The sequence below is a fragment of the Cryptosporidium bovis genome (assembly GCF_009768925.1).
Source record: "Cryptosporidium bovis isolate 45015 chromosome Unknown contig_14, whole genome shotgun sequence".
In the NCBI taxonomy this organism is placed as follows: Eukaryota; Apicomplexa; class Conoidasida; order Eucoccidiorida; family Cryptosporidiidae; genus Cryptosporidium; species Cryptosporidium bovis.
The window spans coordinates 32,259-58,366 of NW_027125045.1; the positions used below are offsets into that span (position 1 = coordinate 32,259).

Consider the following 26,108-nt stretch of genomic DNA (forward strand, 5'->3'; position numbering starts at 1 on the left):
TATTTCTCTCTTTAATTCTGGTTTATTGCATTGAAATTTTTTAATTTATCTATCCACATGCAAAAATTGTGTTTATTTTGTGAGCATAAATGCATTTTTTTTGTTGCAAGTACCGGTATTTATCCATAGCGGGTTTTGCTATGAATAAAGTATTGTGGGTAAAAGTGGGAATAGATAGAATATATGTGAGATGAACAAAAATAAAATTAAGAATCAAGTAAACGAATGCAGCCGCACAAGAACGAAGATGAATGTATGTTACATGAAAGGATGGAGAAGGCAAAAAAAATAGATACAGATGAAATATATCAAGTATTCGGAGAAAATGAGCTAGAAAAAGATCATTTTTGTTTGGAGTATGTGAATAGTAAATTCCCAGATGAACATAGTTTGTCGAACATCGAAAACATAATAAAAGAATTGCAATTAGAGGAAAAAAACATAGACAAAGAAATAGAATTTGATCTAAAAGAGTTGTGTTCAAGTAATACAATCGGTGATTTTGTGAATTATTTGGTTGAAATAGAAAACAGTTTGATACCAAATATAAAGTTAATAGATAAACATGGAAAATCATCTCTAAACAATATTGAGTATATGTTAAACAACTTACAAAGATTAGATGAGCAACAAAGTAATTTAATAGGAGCGAAAAAACTATTGGAAGAAGTTTATGTTTATATATTAGTGCTAGAGGAAATGAAAAAGTATGTTAAAATTAGGGATTACAGCGAGGTAATACTATTGTTGGTGTTGGAGCATTACCAACAAAGTAAACTAACTGACTCAATAGATGATGTTAATTTAAGTAAGGTAATTAGATTCGAGTTAAGTAATGCCGGTCTTGGTGAACATAAGGTATTTGAATTAATAAAAAAGACAATAGCCGAGTATGAGGCGTTAAAGAAAACATTTAAAGAACAAATAATGGATGATTTTATGTCGTTAATAGATCCGTGTGTATTGTTTTTGAATATTATTGGAGATGAGAAAAATGACGAGTTGATAAAAACAAACACAGTAATAACGCCACCACAATATTTAGAAGCACCTGAAAAATATATAACGCAAATGAGATCATGTTGCTACTGTGTAGATTTAGTAGGAGGATTCGAATTTAGAAATGAAATAATAAATAAATTTTCAGAAAGATTACTGGAGCCGTACAATAAATTATTTGGTACAATACATCACAATAACATGAATCGCAGAAACAAGGTGGTAATAAACGGAGACAAGGCATCAATTAGTAACACATTCGGACTAGAATTACTGGAAAGAAGATTCTCATGGTATAAAAGATTTATGAAAGAGTATGAGCAACAATTCGGTGAAATATTTTTAACAACTTGGGAAATAATGACGGTATTAACGGAAAAGTACTTCATATACACTAGAAAACATATAATGGAAGTATTAGGTGATAACGGAAACAACATAGACTACTCATTTATAATAAAATACAGTTTGTTATGTCATCAATTTGAATGTTATGTAATATCAAAGTTTGTGCAGGTATATGACCAAAATATGTTAATGTGTGAGTTGGAGGAATACAAGAGTGATGGATCGTTTGTCAACAATAGTAACATATATAATTTGAAAAATCATGTAATAAGAAATTACTATGAGTCAAATGAAGTTGAAATAAGAAAAACTATATTTAATGACAGGAGCAACGGTGGTTTATTTCTTTTCCAATCTCCTTTTTTGGCCTCATTTGAAAATAAGGATTCAGAAATGGAATTTTCCAAGAGTGTTTATCCAAATATAAGAAATTTATTAACGGAATGTTTTATTCCATATCTAACATCCTACTTTGATGCAAAAAAAGAACTATTGAGAAAAAAAATGAAAGAATTGACTGCAAATGATAACATGATGGAAAATTCACAAATAAAAAAGGAAATTTATATGTTAAGCAACAACGAAACAATACCATTAATATGGAACTCTTGTATGGAATTATTTAAGTTAATAAATACTTTATTTATTGAAATAAAACATTTACTGAGTTATGATGATGTTTACTTTCAATTTAATAGCTTGATAATGCAAATGTGTAGTTTTTACTTAAACATAATCACCCAAACTTGCAATATACAAATAAATGGTATTACAGAAAAGTGTGTTCAGTTGAAAAACATGTCTTCAGGAATAAATTCTTTGGAAAATTTTGTGGAAACAGTTGTAAGCACTGTCTCTAATCAGACAAGCAAAGTGGTTGCGGCAGCAACTACAGGAATTGGGGAAGCTTCAATTATAACAGGGGAGACAGGAAATTCGAATAACGCACCACAAAGCAATAAGTATATTGGAAACGGGAGTTCTATGATAATGTCTAATATATTTGGATCAGGAGGAAGTATATTTAAGTACGATCCAAAAAAAATTGGAGCGACTTTGGGTTCTATTGATTATATGGAGTGGATGTATGATAGATTAGACAAAATGGTGATGAAAGAGCGAAATAAAATGATAATTGAACAAGAGGGAAGCAATGAAAGTTGTGAATTTAGAAATGAAATTAATTTAAATGGTAACGAGGACAACATGAATGATGAAAGTCACAACTATATAACAAATCACAATATAATGTTTAATAACAACATGTGGGTCATAAGAAGAGTGATTTTGAAAAGCATAATAAAAGATATTATGCGTAGTGTAGCACCAATTATGGCAGATTGGTATACTAAAAAAATGCAAAAATATAATGACACTTTATTGAATAACTGTAAAAGCGGAAAAACAAGGAATTTTAGCGTTGTAAATGCCATATCTGACTCAAATTTAACAGGTATTTCATCACTAACTGATAATTTGTATGACATATTGCTTGGTACAAAGAATAATAACAAGGAAAATAGCTATTTTCAATACATCAAATATATAGCCGACATCTATAAATATAAGGTTATAAACCAGACAATGGTTCAAGTATTAACAGACAGCTTAGGTCATATTAACAACTTTTTTAAGGGACAAAAAGTAGATGACGCAGTTGTCAATATCTTATCACAAGAGATAAACAAATTATCATTACTTTTCTTGGAACTACCCTCTTATTATCCGAATATATATATTCCAAAAGCCTATGTTGGTACAATAAATAAGTTAACAAACAAAAGTTTAAAATATATTAATTTGCGAGATATTTACGCCTTTAATGGCGATAATATAAGTACTACATCAAACACAGTTTTTAATGAATATAAAATCATACATGGAAAAACGAATTGTAGTGGTGGTCAAACAGGTGGAAACAAATAATGTTATTCTTCAAGTAAATTAAATTCAAATTCATTTCTAAAATGTTCTGACAAATAATTCGAAACTTTAGAAATCTTGAATATTACAGCTAAAAACAAAACCTATTTATAATGCAATTTTAGAAAATAAGTTATTTTTACATGTTATTTTCAAATTAACGAACTCAATAATAAATATCGAACGTTTTTTTAAATTGATTCAGAAGTATGTCAAGTTATGAAATTAATATATGAACATAAATCGAACTAGTACAAATTAATGTAAATGCCAACAATTATAATTTCAAAATATGCGAAATAAAGATTAATTGGCGAATCAATACATGTGCCTACATATAACCTCAAGCCTAAATGGCGTATTATTAAACTAGTTAAAAATCGGTCATCATCCCAAATATTAGAAATGAGGTAAGGACGGTGAAATTGCGAAAAGCAAACATTAGATAATAAAAAAATTAATAAAAATAGTAATAATATGAATCAGGGAGGTAATATATATACATATATACCTACATACATACATATATACATACGTACATACATATATATATTCATTTTTCTATATAATGATGTGAGACATTATATCTACATAATAATTCTAATTTATTACTATTTATATCTAATAATGGTATTAATAATTCCACAATGTTTAAAGGCAATGAAAATACATATATTAATTTAATTTACTTTCATTCCATTATTGATAATTAATTTATGTCGTTAATGATATCACCAAAATAACGAATAAGTATAAAGAAATAATAATCCATATTATTTGTATTCACAACAACTAAGTAAATAATACTAGTACAGTTAATATTATATAATATTAATATTATAATTTTCACAATAATTAATACAATAATATATGGATATGTACATGTGTTTTATGGTAATTGACAACAAAACTTTAATCACAAATCACGTTTCTTTTCTTCATTAATTACATTCATATTCTCCATCTTAAAATAGCTTCTCTACTATTTAATAAGGACACCACTATTATGCACACACCTACATGCGTGCATTTATACACAAAATTGCATGTAATTATTTAATACACAAACATTATACAATTTATTTACTGGTATTACTAACATCATAGTGTTAGTAATCACATATTTGCCATGTATTTATATAATAAACCATAGAAATATTGTAAATAAATACAAAGAAAAAAATTATTATATAATATCCAATAGGCACTAGTATTTAACATACTTTAAAATAGAATATATACAATATTGAATATTGTGTATATTAATCCCACAAACCACAAACTCTTTTTTTTTATTTTTTAATTTTTTTAATTTTTTTTTATTTTTAATAATTTTAACCCCGTTTTATATAAATCCCCTTTTATACCCCATAACACATACAAATCTATATACATTAACATGTACAGATTATCTGAAACTTTTTTTATTATTTATCTTAAAAAGTTATATCCCCTTTTAAACCCCAATTTAATTATCCCCAGTAAAACATTTAATTCGTTTTTTCCACTAAAATAATATTACCCAATAATTGTTCATAAATATTGCCAGTAATTTACTATTTTGTATTAACATGTTACAACTCAGGTTATCACAGAGAAAACATAACATATTCTATTTGATCACCCAGCATCTTTGTCATTAATACATTCTCTTACCAACAATACCTCATTATCTTTAGTACAAGTTCCATTTTCATCAAATAAGTTATCATTACAATTGTGATCAGTATTAGTATTGATATTGTCATTGGGTTTAGTATCAGTAGTATTAATTTCAGTATAATTAGCACCAGTGTTACTCTTTTCAGTATCGCTGCGATTATCTTTATCTGTGTGATTGCTTTCAATTCCCTTTTTATGTGTAAAATCGGTGTAATTGGTATTTTCATTATCATTTCTTTCTTGAATATCATTAAGACAATCAATGTTGCTGCCGGTAATTTGGTTACCATTTATAAGATGTTGAACAAACCGTTCTTGCCCTTGTTTAATGGAAACCTTAAGCCTCCTTCCTTGTTCAGTCATAAAGCCGTTCATACAATTTACAGCTTCTGCGGCAGAATTAATGTTATCGTATGAGACAAATGCAACACCTTTATTTCTTTTGTTACCCTTATCAAGCATAAGATGTACAGATAATATGGTTCCAAACTTATAAAATAAGGCAAAAAGGGTCTTTTTATTCCACTCATATGGAACGTTGAATATAAATATATTTGCTCCTGGAGGACCGACCACTTCCTTATTTGAATAATTTGATATTAAATTAGCAAATTCACTCGGAACTTCCCACTGTGTTATCTTAGTCAATTCGTTGTAATAATATGGTCTTCCATCAAAAGTAAAATATTCCTTCCATACTCCTATGCATCTCGGCATTAAATTGGCCTTCATTGTTGATAATGATAATTTAGTTGAGTTCATGTTTAGTTTTGTATTTCTGCCACCAATAATTACACTATTAATGGCACTATTACCACTACCACTTGCGCTAGTACCTGTCGCAATACTGCCATTATTAATATTTATGCCAACTGTTGTCAGTACTTTTGGCCTTGTTAATATATTACCCAAAGTAACTTTCCTTTCTAATTCAGTAGACAAAACGTCATTGCCATTACCACTGCTATTACCACCATTACTATTATTACTGCTACTACAGCTACCATCTGCGCCTGTACCTGTAATATTACTAGTACTAGTGTTTTCTCCCTCTAATACCAATAGCTTTTGTCTTGAATGCATTAAGTTATTAATTATACCAGATGAATTCGTTGAAGATGAAATTGGAACTCCATTTTTATCTAATAGTGAACTTATTCTACGATTATTTTGATTTTGGTTGTAACTAACACCCATTTTTCTTCCATTCAAGGTATTTTGTTTTGTTTTTGGAGAAGATAATACATTTAAGTAATTATTATCGGTTTTCTTTTGGCCAGTTTGAAATATATTATTGATGTTTTGATTGTAGTGAAAATATTGTTTATTGTTGCTATTATTGTTGTATTGGTTAGATAATAATTTTGAAACACTTTTACTATTTCTATTTGCTACTCCAGCTCCTAAACTTTTGTTATTGTTCTTGTTGACAATTTCATTTAATAGTTTTATATTAGATGAAAAATTCTTTTTTTGTTGAAAAGATGAAGCAATAACATTATTTTTAGAATCCAAAGGAATATGACTTTTGTTAATTCCAGATGATAATGTTTGATTTTCAAGGTAAAAACGAATATTATTGCTATTGATTTTGTTTTTTGAGGCAAACCTAATTTCAATTGGCCTGTTTACACCACTCATAGTTAAAGAGCCATTTAACAATTTAATAGCAAAAATTCCTTGCTCCTTATAAGAATACTTAATAAAAGCACATCCTTTTCCAATTCCAGTTTGATGCTCCCTCATAATGTGTATTTCGTCTATATATCCATATGGTGAAAAGATATTTCTTATTTCGTCTTCCGTTATATTTTTTGGAAGAGCTCCTACAAATAATTTAACCTGATCTACACCTGGAATACACGATTCAGTCTCAAATCCAAGTCTATCTGATTCACCTACTGAATATTGTACCTTTAAAGGGCCCCTTAATTCATCTAACACTTTTACAGAATTAAGTTCTCTAATTGCAAAATCAGCCTGTGCTATTGACTCCATAGTTACTACAGCTGCTCCTTTGTGTATTCCAGTATTTTTCTCGTGTATTATTGTAATATTAACTACTTTACCATACAATATAAATAACTTACGCAATCCTTCTTCATCTATATTTGTTGGTAATCTACTCACGAATAGTTTTATCTCAACGTTTGGAGCTGGATATGCGGATGGTATTAAACAATTCATATTTACATTACCACTTCTTGCATGTCCTATATGGCGTAGTCCATGATAAATTCCTGGATTATTGGCTACATTCAAGTGGTTGTATTGATTGAAATCATTATTATTTCTAATAGTATCATTTGTGTGAGGATATTTCTTTCTATTTAAACCAGTAGCAATATTATTAATCTTATTATCCTCCCTTTTGCTCAAATTATTATCAAAATTAACTGATTTATCGTCATCCTTATTTTTTGAATGTGAATTAGATCCACTGGAACAAGAACAGGATGAAAATGAAGATTCTGCAATTGTACTCTCCCTTTCAGTATTTCCGATACTTTTACTTGTCATACCATCTTTCTTACTATTTGAAGTCGAACAAGACTTATTTCCTGTCTTCTTTTTATTCACAATTAAAGTCTCAGTTATACTTGACGTGGGAAAAGACGTTTTTTCCTTCCCTTCTAGACTAGAATTCCCATATTCGTCCTCCTTCAAATCACTAATACACGCTCTTATTGTCAAATTCTCTTCATTTAAACTCATCTCTTCCTCTATAATTTCTTTTGTTGCTATATCTTCTTCCATTTTCAAATACTTGAAAAAATTACATCAATAATACAATTGTTTCACAAGGTAAACTTTAGATTAAACTCTTAATTCAACAATATTTTTTGCTCCAATTATAAATAATCGTAGAATGATATGATTTATATCTTATTTCGAATAATATATATTTATATTTAAACATACATTCATACATATTATATATATTTTTATTATTAATAATCCCAAATAACTTTATTAACATAAAACTCAGAATATAAAAAGAAGAGTTTCTGAATTATCCTTTTATTTATATTGAAAAATAAATCAATTCAATTACTATTCTGTTGTTTCGAATCTTTGATTTTCTAAAAAAAGAAAATCCCTTTCTGAATTTCCTATATTACATCTTAATTATTCAGTAATGAAGTTGCAAATAAATAAATAAACAAATATATATATTTGTTTATTACTATTTGTATATATAGGTCTGCTCTATTTTTCTGTAAACTAATATTTTTCTTGAGTTCTTATTAAAATGAAGTAAATAACCAAAAAACAGCAGGTCCGTATTACTAGAATAAGCGAAATTTTAATCTCACCTTTTTTTGGTGGTATTATTACTTTATGTTAAAAAAAGTCTTTATTATTGATTATTAATTTTTAAGTTGTACAGAAAATTTATATTATTATTGCTTTTGTTATTTTAACAATAAATACAATTTTATTTGCGATTTAAAGATTATTGACTGAAATGAGACAATTCAAAGCAAGGAGGTTTTATTAATATAAATATCTCAATTTTTCTTTCTTCTGGAAATATTTTATTTATATTTTCAACTTCCAATATGATATTTCACTCCAGCTTGTCTAAAAACTAATGTTATGTAAAGTAATGTAATAAAACCAACGATAAGTAGTAGTAAAAACGAAGTATTCTCTATTATTTTACTGTTACCTCTCACTCCTAATTACTGCTTTTTCTTTTCCCCGTGTGAATGTATGTAGATATTTATATTTATGTTTAACATTCACATAAATAGAATAAATATGCATTTATTTTTGTAATTACATATTACATAGATATGACTTCACATATATAGATATATGTAAATATATCTATATTCGTTAATAGTGTATATACACATAAATGTTAATCAAATATATATATCCGTACATACATATATAATTCACAGCAACGCTTTCCTTCTCTATCTCCTCTACTTTTTCACTGTATTTTAACTTGAGTACCTGACTCAACTCATTTCCATTCTTTCCAGCCAATTGGTTAGTTAATTTGCTTCTCTTTCTCTACTTTTTTAGAAGAAATATAATATTAATTTTTTTTGTCAGATACCGCCTTTTTTTTCCTATTTTGATTTGCTTTATTCATAAATATCGTTGATCTACCATTTATTATAGATTTAAAAATTAATAATTGACTCTATTTGTATTTATTATAATCTTAATTAGCATTATTTATATTTATTATTTAATTTTTTCTATCTACCTATATAATTTGACTTATTTTTTGGTTTTGTCATCATTTACAGATAAACCGTCTTCCCGCCTAAATTCCGCCAAATTTTTTTATCTACCTACACCTTGAAGTTGTTCTCACTGTTATATTGACTAGAAAAGTGATATCGGAAAAATTTCCGCTCCTGGGGACAGTTAAACGTTTCATTCTAGCACTTTTCAAAATCAATGTAGATTGTGGAATAGCGTTGTATTTACGCGTACTACAAATACCGCTATTCACCTCTTCTTTCTGGAGTCAGCGTACAAAACAAACTTCGCCTAATAAGTAGTTGAATATTGACAAGTTCAGCCTCATTTCTCTTCTTCTTATTTCCCCACTGCATAATTTTTGTTATCTATCCCACAGCTTAGATGGTCATTTTACGTTTTAATTAAAATTTTTTTTGACATTCAACTTGATACACTATGCCCCCATTTAACCTATCAGTTGGATTTCTTCTTCTAAAACAATATGTATTTCTGCAATAATATGCATGTAACAGTGCCACATTAAAGTCGTAACTGCGAGACTTATGCGTATTAATACCGTTCTGTTAAGGTGATTGCATACATGTAAAAACATAGGTGTGTGTGGAGCACTCAACACGAATAAGACATACCTATAAACTTCTAGTAGTTCATTTGGGTCCTAAAATGGAGAAAAAATAAATAATTCGAGTTTTGTAGCTTGGCAGTTAATATTTTTGTTTGAGTTCGTTTATTGCTATTTCAATTAGAAGATGACAAATCATTTACAAAAATCAAATGGAAATAATAGTCATTCAAAAACGCATTTCCCGAGTTAACTTTTAAATACAGAAAATGGATCAACGCAAAATAATACAATAAAGTGCAATGAGTATTTGCGTTTTTGTTTATTCTACAAAGTTGAGTTATTATGACCAGATAATAGAAAACAGAGTAAATATGTTTTTTTTGGAATCGAAATGCTATATAAATTTCTGGCAGCTATTATTCATGCATTTTATATTCAAACAACGGAGATTTAGGATTTAACTTATGCGTAATCAAACTCATTTACAGGAAATTAATGAACACTCCTTATGTTGTTTCGGCTCAAATTAATCTCTACTCACAACATTTGAATAGTTTAATTAATTGAACAAGTAGTAAACACTGTGTGCATGAAAATAAACAAAGTTTAACCGTAAAATAGTAATTTAGTCTGAAACATACAGTGCAGCGAATCAAAAATTGAATAAAAATATGACAGAATTTCACACCAAGTTCATTTGTATTTGTATAACTAAATACAGATATCTATTTAAATATTGCCAAAGAAAAAAAACCAATACATACCATGGCGCCAAATATTATGGTACCTATCTATGGACCAAGTGAATGGCATTTAATAAAATATTAGGCGCACTAATGTTGCGGTACCATGAAACTTAAATATAATTATAATGGTTGGATTTGAGCATAAATAAATATCACAAGTCTATATCCATAAGTTAAATAATCATTAGAAGTGGACAAAAGCGCAGAAAAAATAAAAAAGAAATGGGTATTGTATACTATAGTTAAATAAGTGCATAAAGATACATAAATACATCAAAACAATAATATCTATTTTCGCTCCTAAAGGGTATTTAATTTATTTGTGAATATTTATGCATATTTATACATAATTAAGCAAGTGAAATAAAACCTTTATTCTGAGCGAACCCTAAAACAAGAGTCCAGGTTAAATAAAAATATTTGTGAAACTGTTCTATATTGAATATATTTGTTCAATTTAAAAATCAATAATCTGGCGTTGTGAAATTTCAGGAAACATATCTATCTATCTATCTATCCATCTGCACTTTGATAAAGAAGTACTGAGCAAAGATAGTACTGTGTTGCAAAAAGGGCATTTTACAAGAATACATAAAAGGAGTAATTTTTGGAGGGGGAAGAAATTTTTAATTGTTATCAACTTCTCTCTACAAAAACAATAATTATTTGAATATTATAGACATGAAGGTTCAAAAACTATCGCTTTTAGTGTTTGTGTTTATAATGTCGATTACTTTGATAGGTTGCAGCAAGAAGAACAAGTATCACTTGGGAAATTGGAAAAAAACGGTTCACTCTGTGGCATTAGAAGGTACAGATGACAACCCTTTAATGTCCTCAATTTACCGTCACTGGGAGCACAAGGGAGCATTAATAGGTAATTTTGAGAATGAGATATCTAATTTAATTGAGTTATTGAAAAGAGGAATGGTAGCAAGTTCAGATGGTTACCTATTTGGAAGAAGAAAACAAAAAGAATCGAAACACTATGATCCAATTACGAGACTAAAAGAGGATGATGATCAAAAGTTAGCAAAGAAGAAAAAGAAAAAGAACATACCTATCTTTGAATGGTACCGTTACTCGTCAGTATTAACACTAGCGAGTGAATTCGGTTCGGGTCTACTGGCTCTTAAGGACGCGGTTCCATTTGTAGATCATTCACCTGACATTGAGAAACCAGTTAGAGTAATTTCTATATTGACTAAAAATAGGTTAGAGTGGAGTCTTACAGAAATAGCATGTTCCACATTTGGCATTGTACTGAGTCCAATGTACGACGCTTTGGGTACGGAAGGAGTGGCACATAGCATTAACTTAGTTAAGTCATCCACTGTGGTTGTATCAATGGAGGCACTCAAAACTATTCTTGGTGTTTTGCACGAAACACCTGCAATTCGTTACGTTGTCTTATTGAGGCCGGATAACGGAGGTGATCCTGATTCCCCTCTACACAAGGTAGAAAAAACAAAGGAATACTTGCGTGCATATGGTGAGGAGGTGTCATTAGAGCCATATAGCATTCCAGATCACGTCAAATTTATTACATTTGAGGCTGTCATGATTCTTGGGTTCAGTAATCCTCAACAGCCAACCCCCTCAGGATATAATGATATAAATTCTATTTACTTTACATCTGGTACCACTGGAGTTCCGAAAGGTGCTATACACACAAACGGTAACTGGATTTCCGGAGCGGCATCTTCACTGAGGTCATTTTTAAACAGATCTGATTGTTCATTAGGCCCGACCGATAGGTACCTTAGTTTTTTGCCTCAAGCCCATATTTTCGAGCGTGAGGTTCAACATATTCTGACATATTCAGGAGCGACGATATGTTTTTACGGCGGTGACATACTTAAGATAGGGGAGGACATGCAGGCAGCCAAGCCAACCGTGTTTATTGCAGTTCCGAGGCTTTTTACGAGAATATACAAGGGTAAGATTCTTCCAGAAGTTAGAAAGAAGAGCGATTTCACTCAGAGATTCTTCTTCAAGTTGGTTAAGCGCAAAACTGAGAGCAATCACCCTGTTAAACATTGGTTATATGATACGCTAGTATTCAAGAAAATAAGTTCAGTTTTGGGCGGCAAGATCAAATTTACCCTTAGTGGTGCAGCACCTCTGGACAATGATACACAAAGGAACATGCGCGCGGTTTTGAGAACAAACTTAGTTCAAGGTTACGGTACAACAGAGGCATTGGCTGCATTTTGCCCTGAATTTACGGATTTACGCGTAGATAATGTTGGAGGTCCAATTCCGTGCATAGAATACAGACTGCTGAGTATTCCTGAGATGGAATACGACTCTAAGGCTAACCCACCACGCGGTGAATTGCTCATTAGAGGTGCAACCATATTTAAAGGATACTTAAAACAACCAAAAGAGACAGCCGAGGCTATAGATAGCGACGGTTGGCTGCACACAGGTGATGTAGCAGAGATAACCGAAAATGGGACCGTTAGGATTATTGACAGAAGAAAACACTTATTTAAGCTTTCACAGGGTGAGTATATCTCTCCAGAGGCTTTGGAAAACATATACCTTGCTCATTCTCCATTTGTTTCGCAAATATTCATCACAGCTTTGACAACAGAATCGTCAATAGTTGCATTCATTGTTCCGGATCCAGAATACACAAAGACCTGGATTAAGAAAAACATCGCGTCGGATTCCGTGGTGGATAATTCGTTGGTTAAAGAGCTTTGCGAAGAGGCAAACAACGTTTATCTGTCTTCATCAGGTTCAAAGAGCACTGAATTAAGAAAAGCCATAATTTATTCTTTAAAGGAGGTTGAATTAAAACAGGGAATAAAAGGTTTTAAAAAAATCGGGGACTTTTTACTTGAGTGTGAAGGATTCACCATTGAGAATGGGCTCCTTACTCCCACCAACAAACTCATGAGACATAAGGCTGGAAAACATTACTCTAGTTTAATTGAAAAAATTTATAATATCATTAATGGCAGGCAGGACGCCAAAAAAGACTAATTTTTTAACATTTTTAGACTTTGTTTATTAATTATTTCTCAAAGAGCGAGTTTTTTTGTGTTGCTCAAGTTATTGTTTTGTGAATTTGCGAGTGAGTTAGTTTATCTTAGTTCCATATTAATTTTTTTATATTTTTGTTTCCTTGAGTCAGAGTTTGAGTCATTTTTTTGTTTAATAATTGAGAATGAACTGAGAGACCGTTAATCACTCCTTAAATGTCGATAGATTAGTCCAGTATCTCGTAAATTCTGGTCAACTACAAGACAACGAGAAGAAAGTCAGTTAACAGTTAATACAAACAAAGATTTGCAGTTATTGCCGTGTAGAATTATGTTATTTCTCGTACATTTTATGGACAGTTTGTTTTTATAGTCATTAAATGATATAAGTGAGTTAAAATTGGGATTATTCTCAGCATCCAACAAAATAATATCAGAATTGTTTCTGTTTCTCCCACTCAGATTCCATACATTTTGTGATATAAAATACATTCCTCTCTTTCCGTCCTTATTGTTAACACCACTATTTTCAGTTATCGTACCTACCAAAACGATTCCTTTTTTGTGATTGTCCCATGATACACAAGAGTTACTATTATCATCAACTTCAAATCCAGAGACTATTAATACTCTTTGAACTTTAACATTACAATTGCCGTTACAACTCCAAACTATAATTATTGTTGTCCCTATTTTTAATTCATCATCATCTCCAAGTCCTGCAAATTGAGAAACAACTTTCCCAAAGTAAACGATAAGATCCCCCTCTTTTTTCCTGTTTTTACACTTTAATTTAATCCATGAAATTGATTTTGAATTTTGTATTTGTTTAATTACACTATTGCCGTATTCGTACTTTGTTATTAATAAGTTTAACAACATATCTCCAAATAAATCGACAGAAAACACGCCATTCTCATTTAAACACCAAAAAACTCTGTTATAGTTATTATTTTCCAGTATAAATGATAATATAAAACCCTCAGTATCAACATCTTTTGTTATTTTTGCGTATCTAGACTTCTTTTTTTCATCTTTATTTCCGCCTAATAAATTTGAAAAATTGTGTTCTTTAACATCTTCTACCGTCGCTAATTTGTTTATATTTAACATGTCATCTACTCTAATTGAATTCAAATCATCATTGTTTGTTTCTTGTTTCAAACCAAAGTGCAATACACCATTTACCTTTTTATTTTTCATTGGAATATCTATTAATGGAAACCAGGTGGTTTTTTTAAAATCATCCTCTTCATTACAATTTTTACAAAGTAGTAATGAGCCGTTTGAAGATATAACCGATACTGCTGAAGTCATGCCATAATCAATACTATAGATGAATTTAATTCCACTGTCCATGTTATTTTGAATAACTCTCTCGTCTTTTAGTACCACTAAGTATGTATCTTCGTCTTTATTATCGGTTTTTATCAACAATTTATATTTCAAATAATAAACATCTCCAGATAATGTTCCTAAAGTCAAATAAACACAGCTGCTTTTTATATTGTTGTGTTTGAATTTACTTATTTCACACAACAAAACATTCATACTTGTGATTTCACCTTCATTAAAGTTGTTTTTTTTGCCATTTACGTAACCTGAGTATATTCTCATAAATGGTTGTTTTTTTGCACAATTTCTCTTTACATAAAAATTCAAGTAACCATTTCTCACGAAAAGTGTACATAATAGTGTAAAATCTAGGTTTTCATGCGCATCCACCAATAGTGAATCCCTAAATTCATTTTCGTCACCTAACGTCAAGGAGTTGCTTATTAACTGGAACAAGTTGTCTTTTCCAGATTCTACGGAACCATATAAATGAATTCCTCTTGTTATTGTCTGTTCGCTCTTTATATTCAATATATAACTTTTTTCAAAATCAACAATTAGCTTGTTGAAATTCAAATCCTCGTCCATTCCACCTTTTTCACCCCATTCCTCTTCATATTCCTTTTCACTTTCACCGTCATTATCACCTGTTTTGAATTCATAATTCAACATACTATGTTTGTTCCAATTTTTTGGACTACTTAAATCTATTTTCTCGTATACAGGTCTATTTATACCTTTTTCATAGTTTCGTGTGTTATTGGTTTGACACTTTCCCGTACTTTTATAAGTTTCGTTGTTCTCACCTTTATCTTCTCTATACAGGCTATGATCAACACTCGCATTATTATATTCGGAATTAAAATCAAACTCAGATCTAATAAGCATAGGATTGTTTTTGAGCAATACGAACCAGGGTGAATTGGAGTAAATGTCGTCCAACTGCGATAAAATATAATTATTATCTATATATTCACAGTTCCTTTTTGGATGTGGATCACTAAACAATTGTATAGGAACCTGACCAAACTCCTCAACTTGGGACTTAATAGCCAGATCATTTTCAACACCACAATTAAATATTGAATTTATGGGAGATTTTTTTTGAAGGTATATTGAAGAATTAATGTATGTTATTGGATGAAATAAATTGTTGTGTTTGGCTGCTTCTTTTCCTCTTTGTTTATATCCAAATATGAGGTCTATCCATTCATTTATAGTCTTACTCACAACTCTCCCCTCCAATGAATATCTCATTAATCTTAAAAAAGCCTCCGCCTTTTGGTGTTCTGATGCTCCTATTGTTTTGATGTTGTCCAAAGAAGAACCAGTTCCTTTCAAATATATACTAGATGCGGAAATCACCCAATTTGGTATTTGAACATTCAATAATTTACCCTGATTCGTTCTAATTGATAATCTATCATTAAGTAAGAAGTCAGGATTTTGCTCGTAAAATTGAGGTATTAATTCCATATATGTAGTCTTTCCCTCTAATACTGTCTTCCAAGTATCGTTTATTGAATGAAACATTCTATTCCAAACATCGAAATCGCCACAGTGTAGCTTTAACTGATATTCTGGGTATTTTCTGATCAAAAAATAAGAAATGTAACCTGGATTGGAGTAATGAGATCCATATAAAAATTGTTCTTGCAATGGCAGATCTCTCATTCTTTGCTTGAGTATTTCCAAGTTGCTCTCATTAATACTTCCAAGGGGCTTGGATAAATCTCTATAATTCGATTCTAATTCGAATTCATCTATGTTATTTCCCAATTTACTGTCATCATCAAAATTGATTACAGTCCAAGGAAAAACAGGATATTGCGTCAAATCTCCTCTAGATCTTCCTCCTATTCCATTTAAATAGTCTATATAATGGTAGGTTGATATGGTACCATTTACCCAGAGGTTTTGCATATGCTTTCTAAAACACAAACTCTGCCCAGCATATAATGGATCTATAAATAACATTGGAAGACAAGATGGAGCTTTATTATCGAAACAACAATCACATGATGCATATGAAATAGAACCATCGTTAATTATGCTCTCCTTATTTTTTATCAAAAACGATTGTAAAAAGGATACAAAATGCTCTCTGTCACCGTCTGTTTGAAATTCAATAAATATACTTCTCCATGTATTTTTTTTAGCAGAAATTTTTCCGGAAATATTTCTTTTTCCTTCCTTTTCATATATAATCTCAACAGAATTAGGCTTTGTTGAATATACTCTCTTGAAAATAAACCATATATTGTCAAGTGGTATTCTTTTAAATCTTTTATTTGAAAAATTTGGAAGAAACTTAAAACATATACCTGATGAAAGAATATGCAAGACACCTCTTAATTTTGAAAAGGGCTTTATTCTGTTCACTATAAGTGGTTTTTCAAGCAAGAACCTATCTCTATGATCTAACAAAAATTCGTATTCCACATTTAAAACTTCATTGTCATACAGTCTCCCCAGCCAGTTACTAATCATTAAACTCATGTCTTCCATGCAATTTTCATTTTTCGATAAATTTCCTCCTTTTTTTTGGGATCCATAAAGCTCCAAGCATAAATCCATCAATTCCAATCCCTTGTCCTCTGATACCTTAATACATAATTCAAACTCAGGTTCAGCTTCCTTTATATCATCAGGATCCCTTTTTGACATCCTCAACTCAACACCCTCTCCAGATGACAAAATTTCACTTGGAGTTACTGTTCGCGATTTTCCCTCTATTATTTGTACACTAATTAGCCTTAGTGACCTGCAATTAATTATCATCATTCTATTAACTTTCTCCACCCTAATCCTACTTATTTGCGCAAAAAGAACCTTTAAAAGACTCATATTGGAATCATCCGGCTCTATAATTATACTCTTGCTTCCTATTCTAATTCTCCCCTTGAAACTCCGTCCGTTAACTCTTTTCTTTATATTGCTTGTGCATATACACGAAAAATCTCCAATATACTCCTCATTCTCCTCCAATAGTAAATGCGAAAACTGTCTAACACCACTTACTGTCATCCTCTTTTCGCAGTGTATTCATCCTTTTCATTTCATGATTACTACTATTATTTCATTTTGTTACCCACAATTAGATTATACCCATATACAACTCTTTCCCTCTATTCCCGCTAGAATAACTCACGGAGCCGCTTCCCACCTCTGAATTGTTAAAATAATACTCTACTTCTTACCATTATTCCCGAAGTTATTTAAAATAAGTCCTTACTCATTGTGTATATTACTCTGAAAATACATTGAGAATATTCTATTTAGTGGCCACTGGTATCCTCTATTTTTAATCAATATGCAAAAGATGCAGGCATGCATGCGCAAAATGTGCACACCGTAATTGGCGGCAAACTGGTGTGTACATTAGTCACTATGGGACCTTAAGTGAACAATTTCAAGACAAATAAACAAGGCAGTGTAATTGGTGAGAAACTAGAAGATTATATATGAAAAGGCAATAAGAAGGCACAAATTTCCATTGACTTTGACGCCACAACAAATTTTATGATAATCTTATTTTGATATAGTTAGAAAAAGGTGCTAAAGTCCAAATTCTAAGTTAGTCTAAACAAGTAGTTCATTTTTAAGAAATAATAATAGTTTAATGTATAAGATTGTTTACTAGTCTACATATTGTTAGAATGAATTCAAAAACGAGAGATAATGTAAATAATAGATCTGTGAAAATAACCGTCCCAGATTCAAACTTAAGGAGGACAGATGGCGAAGTAAGAGAACTTGTGACATCAATGAAGGAAAGAATTTTTTTGGACCATGAATTATCAAGTAGGTTGAGATACTTCTGGCCAACAAATGAACTGCAAGATCAACTTTTATATTCAATAGGAAAGGATGTACCAAGAGACGACAGCCCTGTCGAAGACTCCCCACATTTTAAACTCCAGTTTATGATGGATCCATCTAAGTATGGAGGAGCATTTAATGAATGTTGTGAGTGGCTTGGACCCATAAATAAACATAATTACTGCCCAGTAATAAAATTACACCTTCCAAATACATATGAACCTTGGATTACATATACATCTAATGTTTTGGCCTACCTTTTTGGAAAAATAGTAGGCTGTGACTCTCCTTCTGATTTTCTTAAAATGTCAACTATTAAGACAAATGAACCTTTTCAAATGTCATGTGGGAATAGAAAGTGTATTAGAGTCTCACATATTGCATATAAAGAAGGTATTAGAGGATATAATGTATCCGATAATGTAAATCCTTATCCTGAGTATGTTAATATTGACGAACCAATTAAACAGTCTTTCGAAAACATTGGTAATCAAACTGGAATCCAAAATGGAAATGACAATAATCAAACTTCTTCTATTGTAGCACAACTAAAGTATTGATTTTTTTGAAATAATAAATTTTATCAAAAAACATGGATTACGTAAAAGAACTATTTAAGTTTATAACTATAAATTACTATATAAATAAAAAACTAACTGAACTATTTTTACTACTAAAATCAAAGTGTTGCATTGATGCTATACAAAATAATACTAGAAATATGTTCGAATTTCGGTAAAGCTGTATAACAGAATGGGAAAGAAATACCATTTTTTTCCATAAAAACATTACATTATTCATACATGCTTGTATTTGTGCCACGATTTAAAACCGAATTTACCATCTACTTCTGAGTCATTATGGTAGTTAATAAATTTAATATTATTATTGTTGTATCTATAAATGTGGAGATGAGAAATCAATGAATTAACTACATGCTTACTCTCTGACGGGATATCAGCCAATAATATTTCATCCCCTCTCGGATGTTTGAAGTCCAACATTAGAATTTCTTCTTTTTTTGTTGTTTTATCTTTAATTTTTATTTTTAACGGAAATTCCATTTCATCGAGTTTAGAGGTCAAATTTTCATTGAATACTTTGTCAATTATTTTGTTTATCACAGTTACATGGTCTATCTGAATGCTATTATCTATTAATACTCTAATCCAACTCGTTTCACCGTCTGATCCATCTATATTAAATCCCAGATCACCACCCAAGATATTTCCACTCTCTGCGTTACCACTCTCTATCTTATCCAAAATTTTTTCTCCTATAACTGTCAGTCCATAGACCTCCCTTGTCTCTTTGTTTCCAGTAACTTCTGAATATTCATCGTCCAACTCATCCTCATACTCCCATTCATCCTCTTCTGATGTGATATTCCTCTCAGAATCCTCAGAATAATAAGATGAATCTTCCTCAGTCATTTATCTTTAGAATAACCTAAAATGGAAACAAAAACTTTGCGTTTCTTTTCTAAGAATAATCCTAGTGATTTATTCTCAAATGTCAATTTAAACCATTTATGTATTTCCCGCCCTTTTAAAGCTGTTTTCACAGTAACACAAAGTTGATCCGTTTCATTGAGAAATGCATATATAACATGAATATCTTGTTTTTCAACTTTTAATATACTAAGATAAAATCAATTTTATATGAAATTTTCAGAGTTACATGATATAAAAGGGGCCCACCGAAGGCAATTAAATCACAAAAGGCAACAGAAAAGTTGGGATAGCAGTGTTTTATAAAGGCGAGGTTAAAAACGCGAACAAGTGAATTGTTTTTACTATTATTAATAGTTTTACATTACAATGAGGCTAAATATCTACAAGTTTCTCGGAATAAACACATTAAGAGAATCCTGAGCAGTAGAAATGGCTAACCCAGGTATTTGTTTGTGCCATTTTGCTTCTGCAATATGCTCCTGCCCCATGTGCAAAAACAATAGCTTGTTTGGGATATCAATGTTTTCTTTAACAACCTTAGTTGAATCATTGTCTTCTTCTATTCCGATATCCCAGAAACTAATGGAATTATCTAAAGATGCCGAGAGGAATACGTCTTGATCTTGTTGGTGCCAATCAACGGATAGAATAGGCTCTCTGTGGAAGTTGAACAGTTCAGCCGGATCTTTAATATTTCTTATATCCCATAGTTTAACAGTACAGTCATCGCTACCACTTAGTAAAAGGTTTTCAGAAAATGGATTCCAGGAAAGACAATTAACATCGCCCTTATGAGAATTATTAATTGTAAGTATGTCAGAATTACTTCTGACATCAATAATACAGATGTTAGAATTGACCAATCCTGCGGCAAATATATCACAACTATCTTTATCATTCTTCCATTTTAGTGCTTCTACACTTGACTGAAAGTGGTCTCTGATAGTAACTACATTCCATTTTCCTCCCTGAATAGGTTGCCAATAGCATATATTACCTTTTCTATCTCCAGAAACGAAATAGGCAACCTTGTTTGGATTCCAGTCCATTGAAAATCCCTCATCAAGATGACCATCGTAGGTAAATTTTGGCTTTATTGTTGATTTTTTAGCAAGATTAGATGGTTTTTTTTTATTAGAACCTGATTTACCAGTATTGTTTAAATTGTCTAATGGATTTGAAATATCCCACATACTCACATTTCCAAGTTCAGACCAGGTCGAAATTAAATTAGGAATCTGTGGACAAACTCTAATTCTATTGACTGTTCCTTTGTGAGGAATGGCCTCTACATCCACTATTGGATCCTCATCTACATAACAATCATCTGAATCGTTGTCCGAATCAGTGTCACTGTCAGAAAAATTATAATAATCATTGTCATCACGATCTCTTTTTGTTTTATGCATTCTAGACCATTTCATAAGTAATATGTTGTTATTTTCGTCAGAATTTGCCTGGGTACCAGCAGCTACAAAACAGGTATGAGGAAATTGGGTTCTGTTTTCACCAAGTTTATCTGGTATTACATCTAAAGTTAAACAACTCCACTCTACTAAACACTTGTGGTACATCTTGTATGCTTTTGGCTCGTAAACTAACTCTTCATTATTAATGTTATCATTCATTCCTGGAAGCCAATATTGCTCCATTATTTCACTTTCATCATATAAATAACCACCCTTTTTATCGTTATTACTGCCTTCATTTACCATTTCTTCGTCACCGTTTTCGCCGATTACTTCTTCCTCAGTCTCTATTTCGTCATCAAACTCTTCCGCAAAATCACCCTCTACATTTAAAAATCCCTCTTGTTTTTCATACATTTCTGATTTTGTTTTGTCTGGGGTGAATTTACTCGGAAGACCATCCTCCGATATGTCTATGTGCTTTCTACCCTATTTTTTGTTTTAGGAAAAAGTTAACACATGTTGTTAATACTTAATTAGGAAAGAATTACATTATATCTGTCACTCGTCTTTATATTATAATTATGATATAATTTAATTTTTGGTTTATCTTGCATTTTGTCAAAACGTGACAGATAAGTAATAATCGATAAAAGTAAAACCCATTCTTTCCGTTTAATATGAAACTCACCTTAGATTTATCTCCCATTTTACATCCTTTAATTGGCTCAAAACTAATTAAAACTCTGTCCGTTAAACAAGCCTAACCTCTAAAAAAAGAAGAAAAAAGGACACTAACTTAAACTTTCCTCCACTTGTAACCATCGTACCGCATTAAATTTAATATTTTTTGAATTATCTGGCGCCATAAAACATCAATATTTACTTTTGAGTAAATTCCTCCCACATTTCCAATGTAATGTTTTTAAAATGACACTGCAAGACAAACACAAGGAATTGACATTTTTACTTTGCTTTAATCTCGAGCATTTAATAACTCATATCTTTTCTAAATAATTGAATTCAAATATTTATGTCATTCTTTGTCTCGCCGCAATTTCTTGGTTGAATTAAAATAGCTTTATCTTTAAAATAAAAAGTAAATATTTTTTTAGTTTTATTCATAAATATTTTAGCATCGACTTACTTTTAATCAAGGATCCTAATTAAATAGTTAATGTGGATATTAAATTTGCATGCATGTAATTTGAAAAATATGCATGCAATAACGGTAATTCAGATAAGTACAAATGTGTATTAGGTAATAATATAATGAGAATATGTTTAAAATATAAAGGATTTATCATTCTCGTAAATTAGTTTATGTAAATTAAATATAAATGGCAATTTAATCTCAGAGTAAGAAGTTAAAAATATGTTGAAGTGTAATGTTAAAGAGAATTAAAAAAAAGGAAAGTGAACTAAATAAAATATTGGCTTGTTTATTTGATTATTATTATGATAAAAAAGAAGTTGAAATGCCATTTACCGTTTCGAGTAAACTATATAAAATAATATATGTGAATACAAATAACGACTTAAATTAAAATTAATTCGTGAACTATTATTGAATATATATGTACATTTAGTAAATAAATCAAAAGTCCGGAATCGATATTACCTATAAAAAATAATGGAGGTCAATAAGAGACTTTCAGGTGATACTTTGAAGGCACCTATATCATGTACTGTACTCAACAATGTATTTGACACATCTTTATTATATGAAGCTGTAAAGGTACCAAAAGGTGTTCCAGAAAATGAATGGACTGCTCAGAAAGGTAGGTTTAGTGAATAAAACATTAATTTTCAAACCATCAATTAATTTTGAATTAATTATATTACTATTTAGTAATGGATTTATTTAAGGATGCACAGATGGCATGGGGATTTGTATGCAATGTGTGTCATTGCCCACTAATGAGGGCTCATTTTATGGTTTTCAAATGGCAAGAAGATCCAAAAAAGGCAGCGTTACCGTTACCAGCAACAGTTTATGTAAAATCATTATTTTTGTGGGTAGATTCGCAGATATCAGATACAAGTATATTCCCATTAAAGCCAGGTAAGCTTCAACAATTAACAATTTACTCAGTTTATATTCACTTACTGCCAATTAAATTTGAAATAGGAATTCCATTTTCCAATGAGTTTCAATCAATAGTAAGAAATATATTAAGAAGATTATTTAGGGTGTATAGTCATATTTATTGCCATCATTGGCCTCATATAGAGTCGATAACAGCAGTTTCACATGTAAACTATTGTTTAAAACATTTCGTCTACACAGTATCACTAAATGGTTTACTTGAATATAATGAATTAAAGCCATTAGAAGAGTTGGCGAAATACATCATTGAAGAAGGTCAAAACAATGAAATAGGGCCACAGGATTATAAAGTCGAGTCAATAGAAAATTCAGAATTGGAATTAAATAGTAGTGATGAAGCCGAAAAGAAAACAATTACTATTGAAAAAAATGAGCATGGCAAGAAAGTAAAAGGTGAACGAGTGAAAAACAAAATTAACGTCAAAAGTGATATTAATTCTCCAGATACAGACATACCATCAACCAATAGTCTTACAGCGGATTCACCAATATCAGAAGATAAACTTGATGCAAGTAGTTCTCGTCAGTCCGGCGAGGAGGCGAGAGCCTCAAAAAACATTAAAATACAGGTTTCGTCATACGTGAACAGAATTCATAATGTGGATACAGAACGGTTTGTTCATTCAACTTGCAGCGACAGTTTAATTGTAACTAAGAAAAGAGTTCAAATAGGTAATAATATAAAAGAGGCATCTGTATATTCAAGAAAAATTAAAACTTATCCATGGACTGAATTAGCGAGGAAATTGATACTTTGTACAAAAAGAAAAAAGAAGGAGGTTAAGGACGTTTCATGTTCTGGAATAACTACTCCACCGCAAGTAAAATTTGAAAATATATGATTCATCACGTGAATAAACAGAAAAGATAAGGGTAAAAAGAAATACTAATGGCAATTTCTTATTTATTTGTTTGTTTCGTTTAATTTCTTTTTTTGTTTTATTATATTTAATCTACATTCCATTCATTCAAATTATTGATTAAAAATTAACATTTAAAGGAAAAAATAATATATTACAGTTAAACACCGATATGATTGCGTTTAAAGAAATATTAACATTCGAGTACAACTGAGGCGAGAGGTGGTTAAATAAGAAAATGAATTAAAATATGAAATAACTTATTTAGTTCAAAAAGGCAAATGATAATATTAAGTTGGTACAACATAATGATGAAAAAGAATTTTCGCGATACTTTACAAGTTAGACTTTGAAATGCTCTTGATTTATTACAGTTAAAACTATTGTAGTACCAAAATACAACTGCATAAATTGATAAAAGGAATTGCTATCTAATTCTTTTTATTTATTTAAATTTACAATTATTATTTGATCGCTCTTTTTTATGTGGTAATTAACTTTGGAGTTCATAAAAAACACGAATTATCATTTTGCGTCAATAATTTAATATATAGCTACATCCAAATCATAAAATAGAATGCCAACTATTCCAAGAAAGGCTGAAATAGACGAAGGTAATGCAACTTATGAACTATGAAATGATTGAATAAATAAAATACAAAATTAAGGTCAAATATAATGTGATATGAAGAAATAATCATATTTAAGATTGATTCATTTTTTTATTAAAGCTGAAATTTACACTTAAAATTATGATAAAAAACGTATATAATATCTTATTTTGTGTTGATTGATATATTATTAAATTAAAAAAATAATCATTAATATTTACATATATGAAGTAAATTACAATAGAATATTGAATTAATGACAATAATGAGTGAATTAATAAATATATTAATTTTTTTGGGACAATATTGAATATTGTGTTTATAAAGACAGTATAAAACATCACATAACTGCAGCATATTTGTGCTTTTTATTATTTCCCTTGTATCGAACTATGATCTCCTTGTCTGATGAAAATAAGTCCCAAAGTTAGCACTATGGCCAATCAAGTTGTCGACAAGACAAACGAGTCCAAGGCTGAAAAAAGGAATCTCATAAAATGAATCATCTAGTCTATTTCTAGATACAATTGTTTCTAGTTGACGAACAAAATATACACGGATATATAGTCACATCTGCACAAAAATGGTAACATCCAGTTTTATACCTAAATGATCTGATAACATTAGTATTTCACTTCAAAACTACGGACTATGCACTTTAATGATTTCAACTAGAAATGGAGTTGTCTTCAATTAGTTCGTAGTAGCTAGGTGAATATCAGTTGAAAATACAACACAAGTTTTAAATAAAAAGACCAAAGTACATTAAATTAAAAATATTAAAGAAACAAAGCAACCTAGGCCTAGTTTTAACCATAAAAATGTGCTTTTGTTTGTATATATATATTGCAAACACATTTATGCCTTAAATTTTGCATTAAATGCAGCCTTAATGTCTGGTTACACAAATACTAAATATAGTTTCAAAAAAACGATATCAAAGTATGTAAAATTTCGGCATAAAAAACACCAAGTACAATCAATAGTGTAATCATAAATTTAATATAGCAACAATTGATTAAAGGAGTTCGCATTCACTGTTTT

At 30.3% G+C, this 26,108-nt stretch overlaps 8 protein-coding genes across 8 annotated transcripts; 4 read left to right on the forward strand and 4 right to left on the reverse strand.

The window, feature by feature from the left end:
• Positions 1–225: 225 nt before the first annotated feature.
• On the forward strand, positions 226–3,273 carry FG379_000607 (uncharacterized protein; the record flags this gene model as incomplete). The annotated part of the gene is made up of 1 exon (XM_067326017.1): positions 226–3,273. One exon carries the CDS (start codon positions 226–228, stop codon positions 3,271–3,273), a length of 3,048 nt encoding a protein of 1,015 aa, XP_067182403.1.
• Positions 3,274–4,890: 1,617 nt separating this feature from the next.
• FG379_000608 (RNA binding) lies at positions 4,891–7,689 on the reverse strand (the record flags this gene model as incomplete). The annotated part of the gene is made up of 1 exon (XM_067326018.1): positions 4,891–7,689. One exon carries the CDS (start codon positions 7,687–7,689, stop codon positions 4,891–4,893), a length of 2,799 nt encoding a protein of 932 aa, XP_067182404.1.
• Positions 7,690–11,151: 3,462 nt separating this feature from the next.
• On the forward strand, positions 11,152–13,464 carry FG379_000609 (uncharacterized protein; the record flags this gene model as incomplete). The annotated part of the gene is made up of 1 exon (XM_067326019.1): positions 11,152–13,464. The coding sequence occupies one exon, from the start codon at positions 11,152–11,154 to the stop codon at positions 13,462–13,464; it is 2,313 nt and encodes a 770-aa protein (XP_067182405.1).
• A 278-nt stretch (positions 13,465–13,742) lies between these two features.
• On the reverse strand, positions 13,743–17,825 carry FG379_000610 (uncharacterized protein; the record flags this gene model as incomplete). The annotated part of the gene is made up of 1 exon (XM_067326020.1): positions 13,743–17,825. The coding sequence occupies one exon, from the start codon at positions 17,823–17,825 to the stop codon at positions 13,743–13,745; it is 4,083 nt and encodes a 1,360-aa protein (XP_067182406.1).
• A 632-nt stretch (positions 17,826–18,457) lies between these two features.
• On the forward strand, positions 18,458–19,180 carry FG379_000611 (uncharacterized protein; the record flags this gene model as incomplete). Its single annotated transcript, XM_067326021.1, has 1 exon — positions 18,458–19,180. The coding sequence occupies one exon, from the start codon at positions 18,458–18,460 to the stop codon at positions 19,178–19,180; it is 723 nt and encodes a 240-aa protein (XP_067182407.1).
• Positions 19,181–19,417: 237 nt separating this feature from the next.
• On the reverse strand, positions 19,418–20,053 carry FG379_000612 (uncharacterized protein; the record flags this gene model as incomplete). Its single annotated transcript, XM_067326022.1, has 1 exon — positions 19,418–20,053. One exon carries the CDS (start codon positions 20,051–20,053, stop codon positions 19,418–19,420), a length of 636 nt encoding a protein of 211 aa, XP_067182408.1.
• Positions 20,054–20,454: 401 nt separating this feature from the next.
• Positions 20,455–22,100, reverse strand: FG379_000613 (WD repeat; the record flags this gene model as incomplete). The annotated part of the gene is made up of 2 exons (XM_067326023.1): positions 20,455–21,972; positions 22,035–22,100. The coding sequence occupies 2 exons, from the start codon at positions 22,098–22,100 to the stop codon at positions 20,455–20,457; spliced, it is 1,584 nt and encodes a 527-aa protein (XP_067182409.1).
• Positions 22,101–23,116: 1,016 nt separating this feature from the next.
• On the forward strand, positions 23,117–24,435 carry FG379_000614 (uncharacterized protein; the record flags this gene model as incomplete). Its single annotated transcript, XM_067326024.1, has 2 exons — positions 23,117–23,264; positions 23,336–24,435. 2 exons carry the CDS (start codon positions 23,117–23,119, stop codon positions 24,433–24,435), a joined length of 1,248 nt encoding a protein of 415 aa, XP_067182410.1.
• Between the last annotated feature and the right edge of the window lie 1,673 nt (positions 24,436–26,108).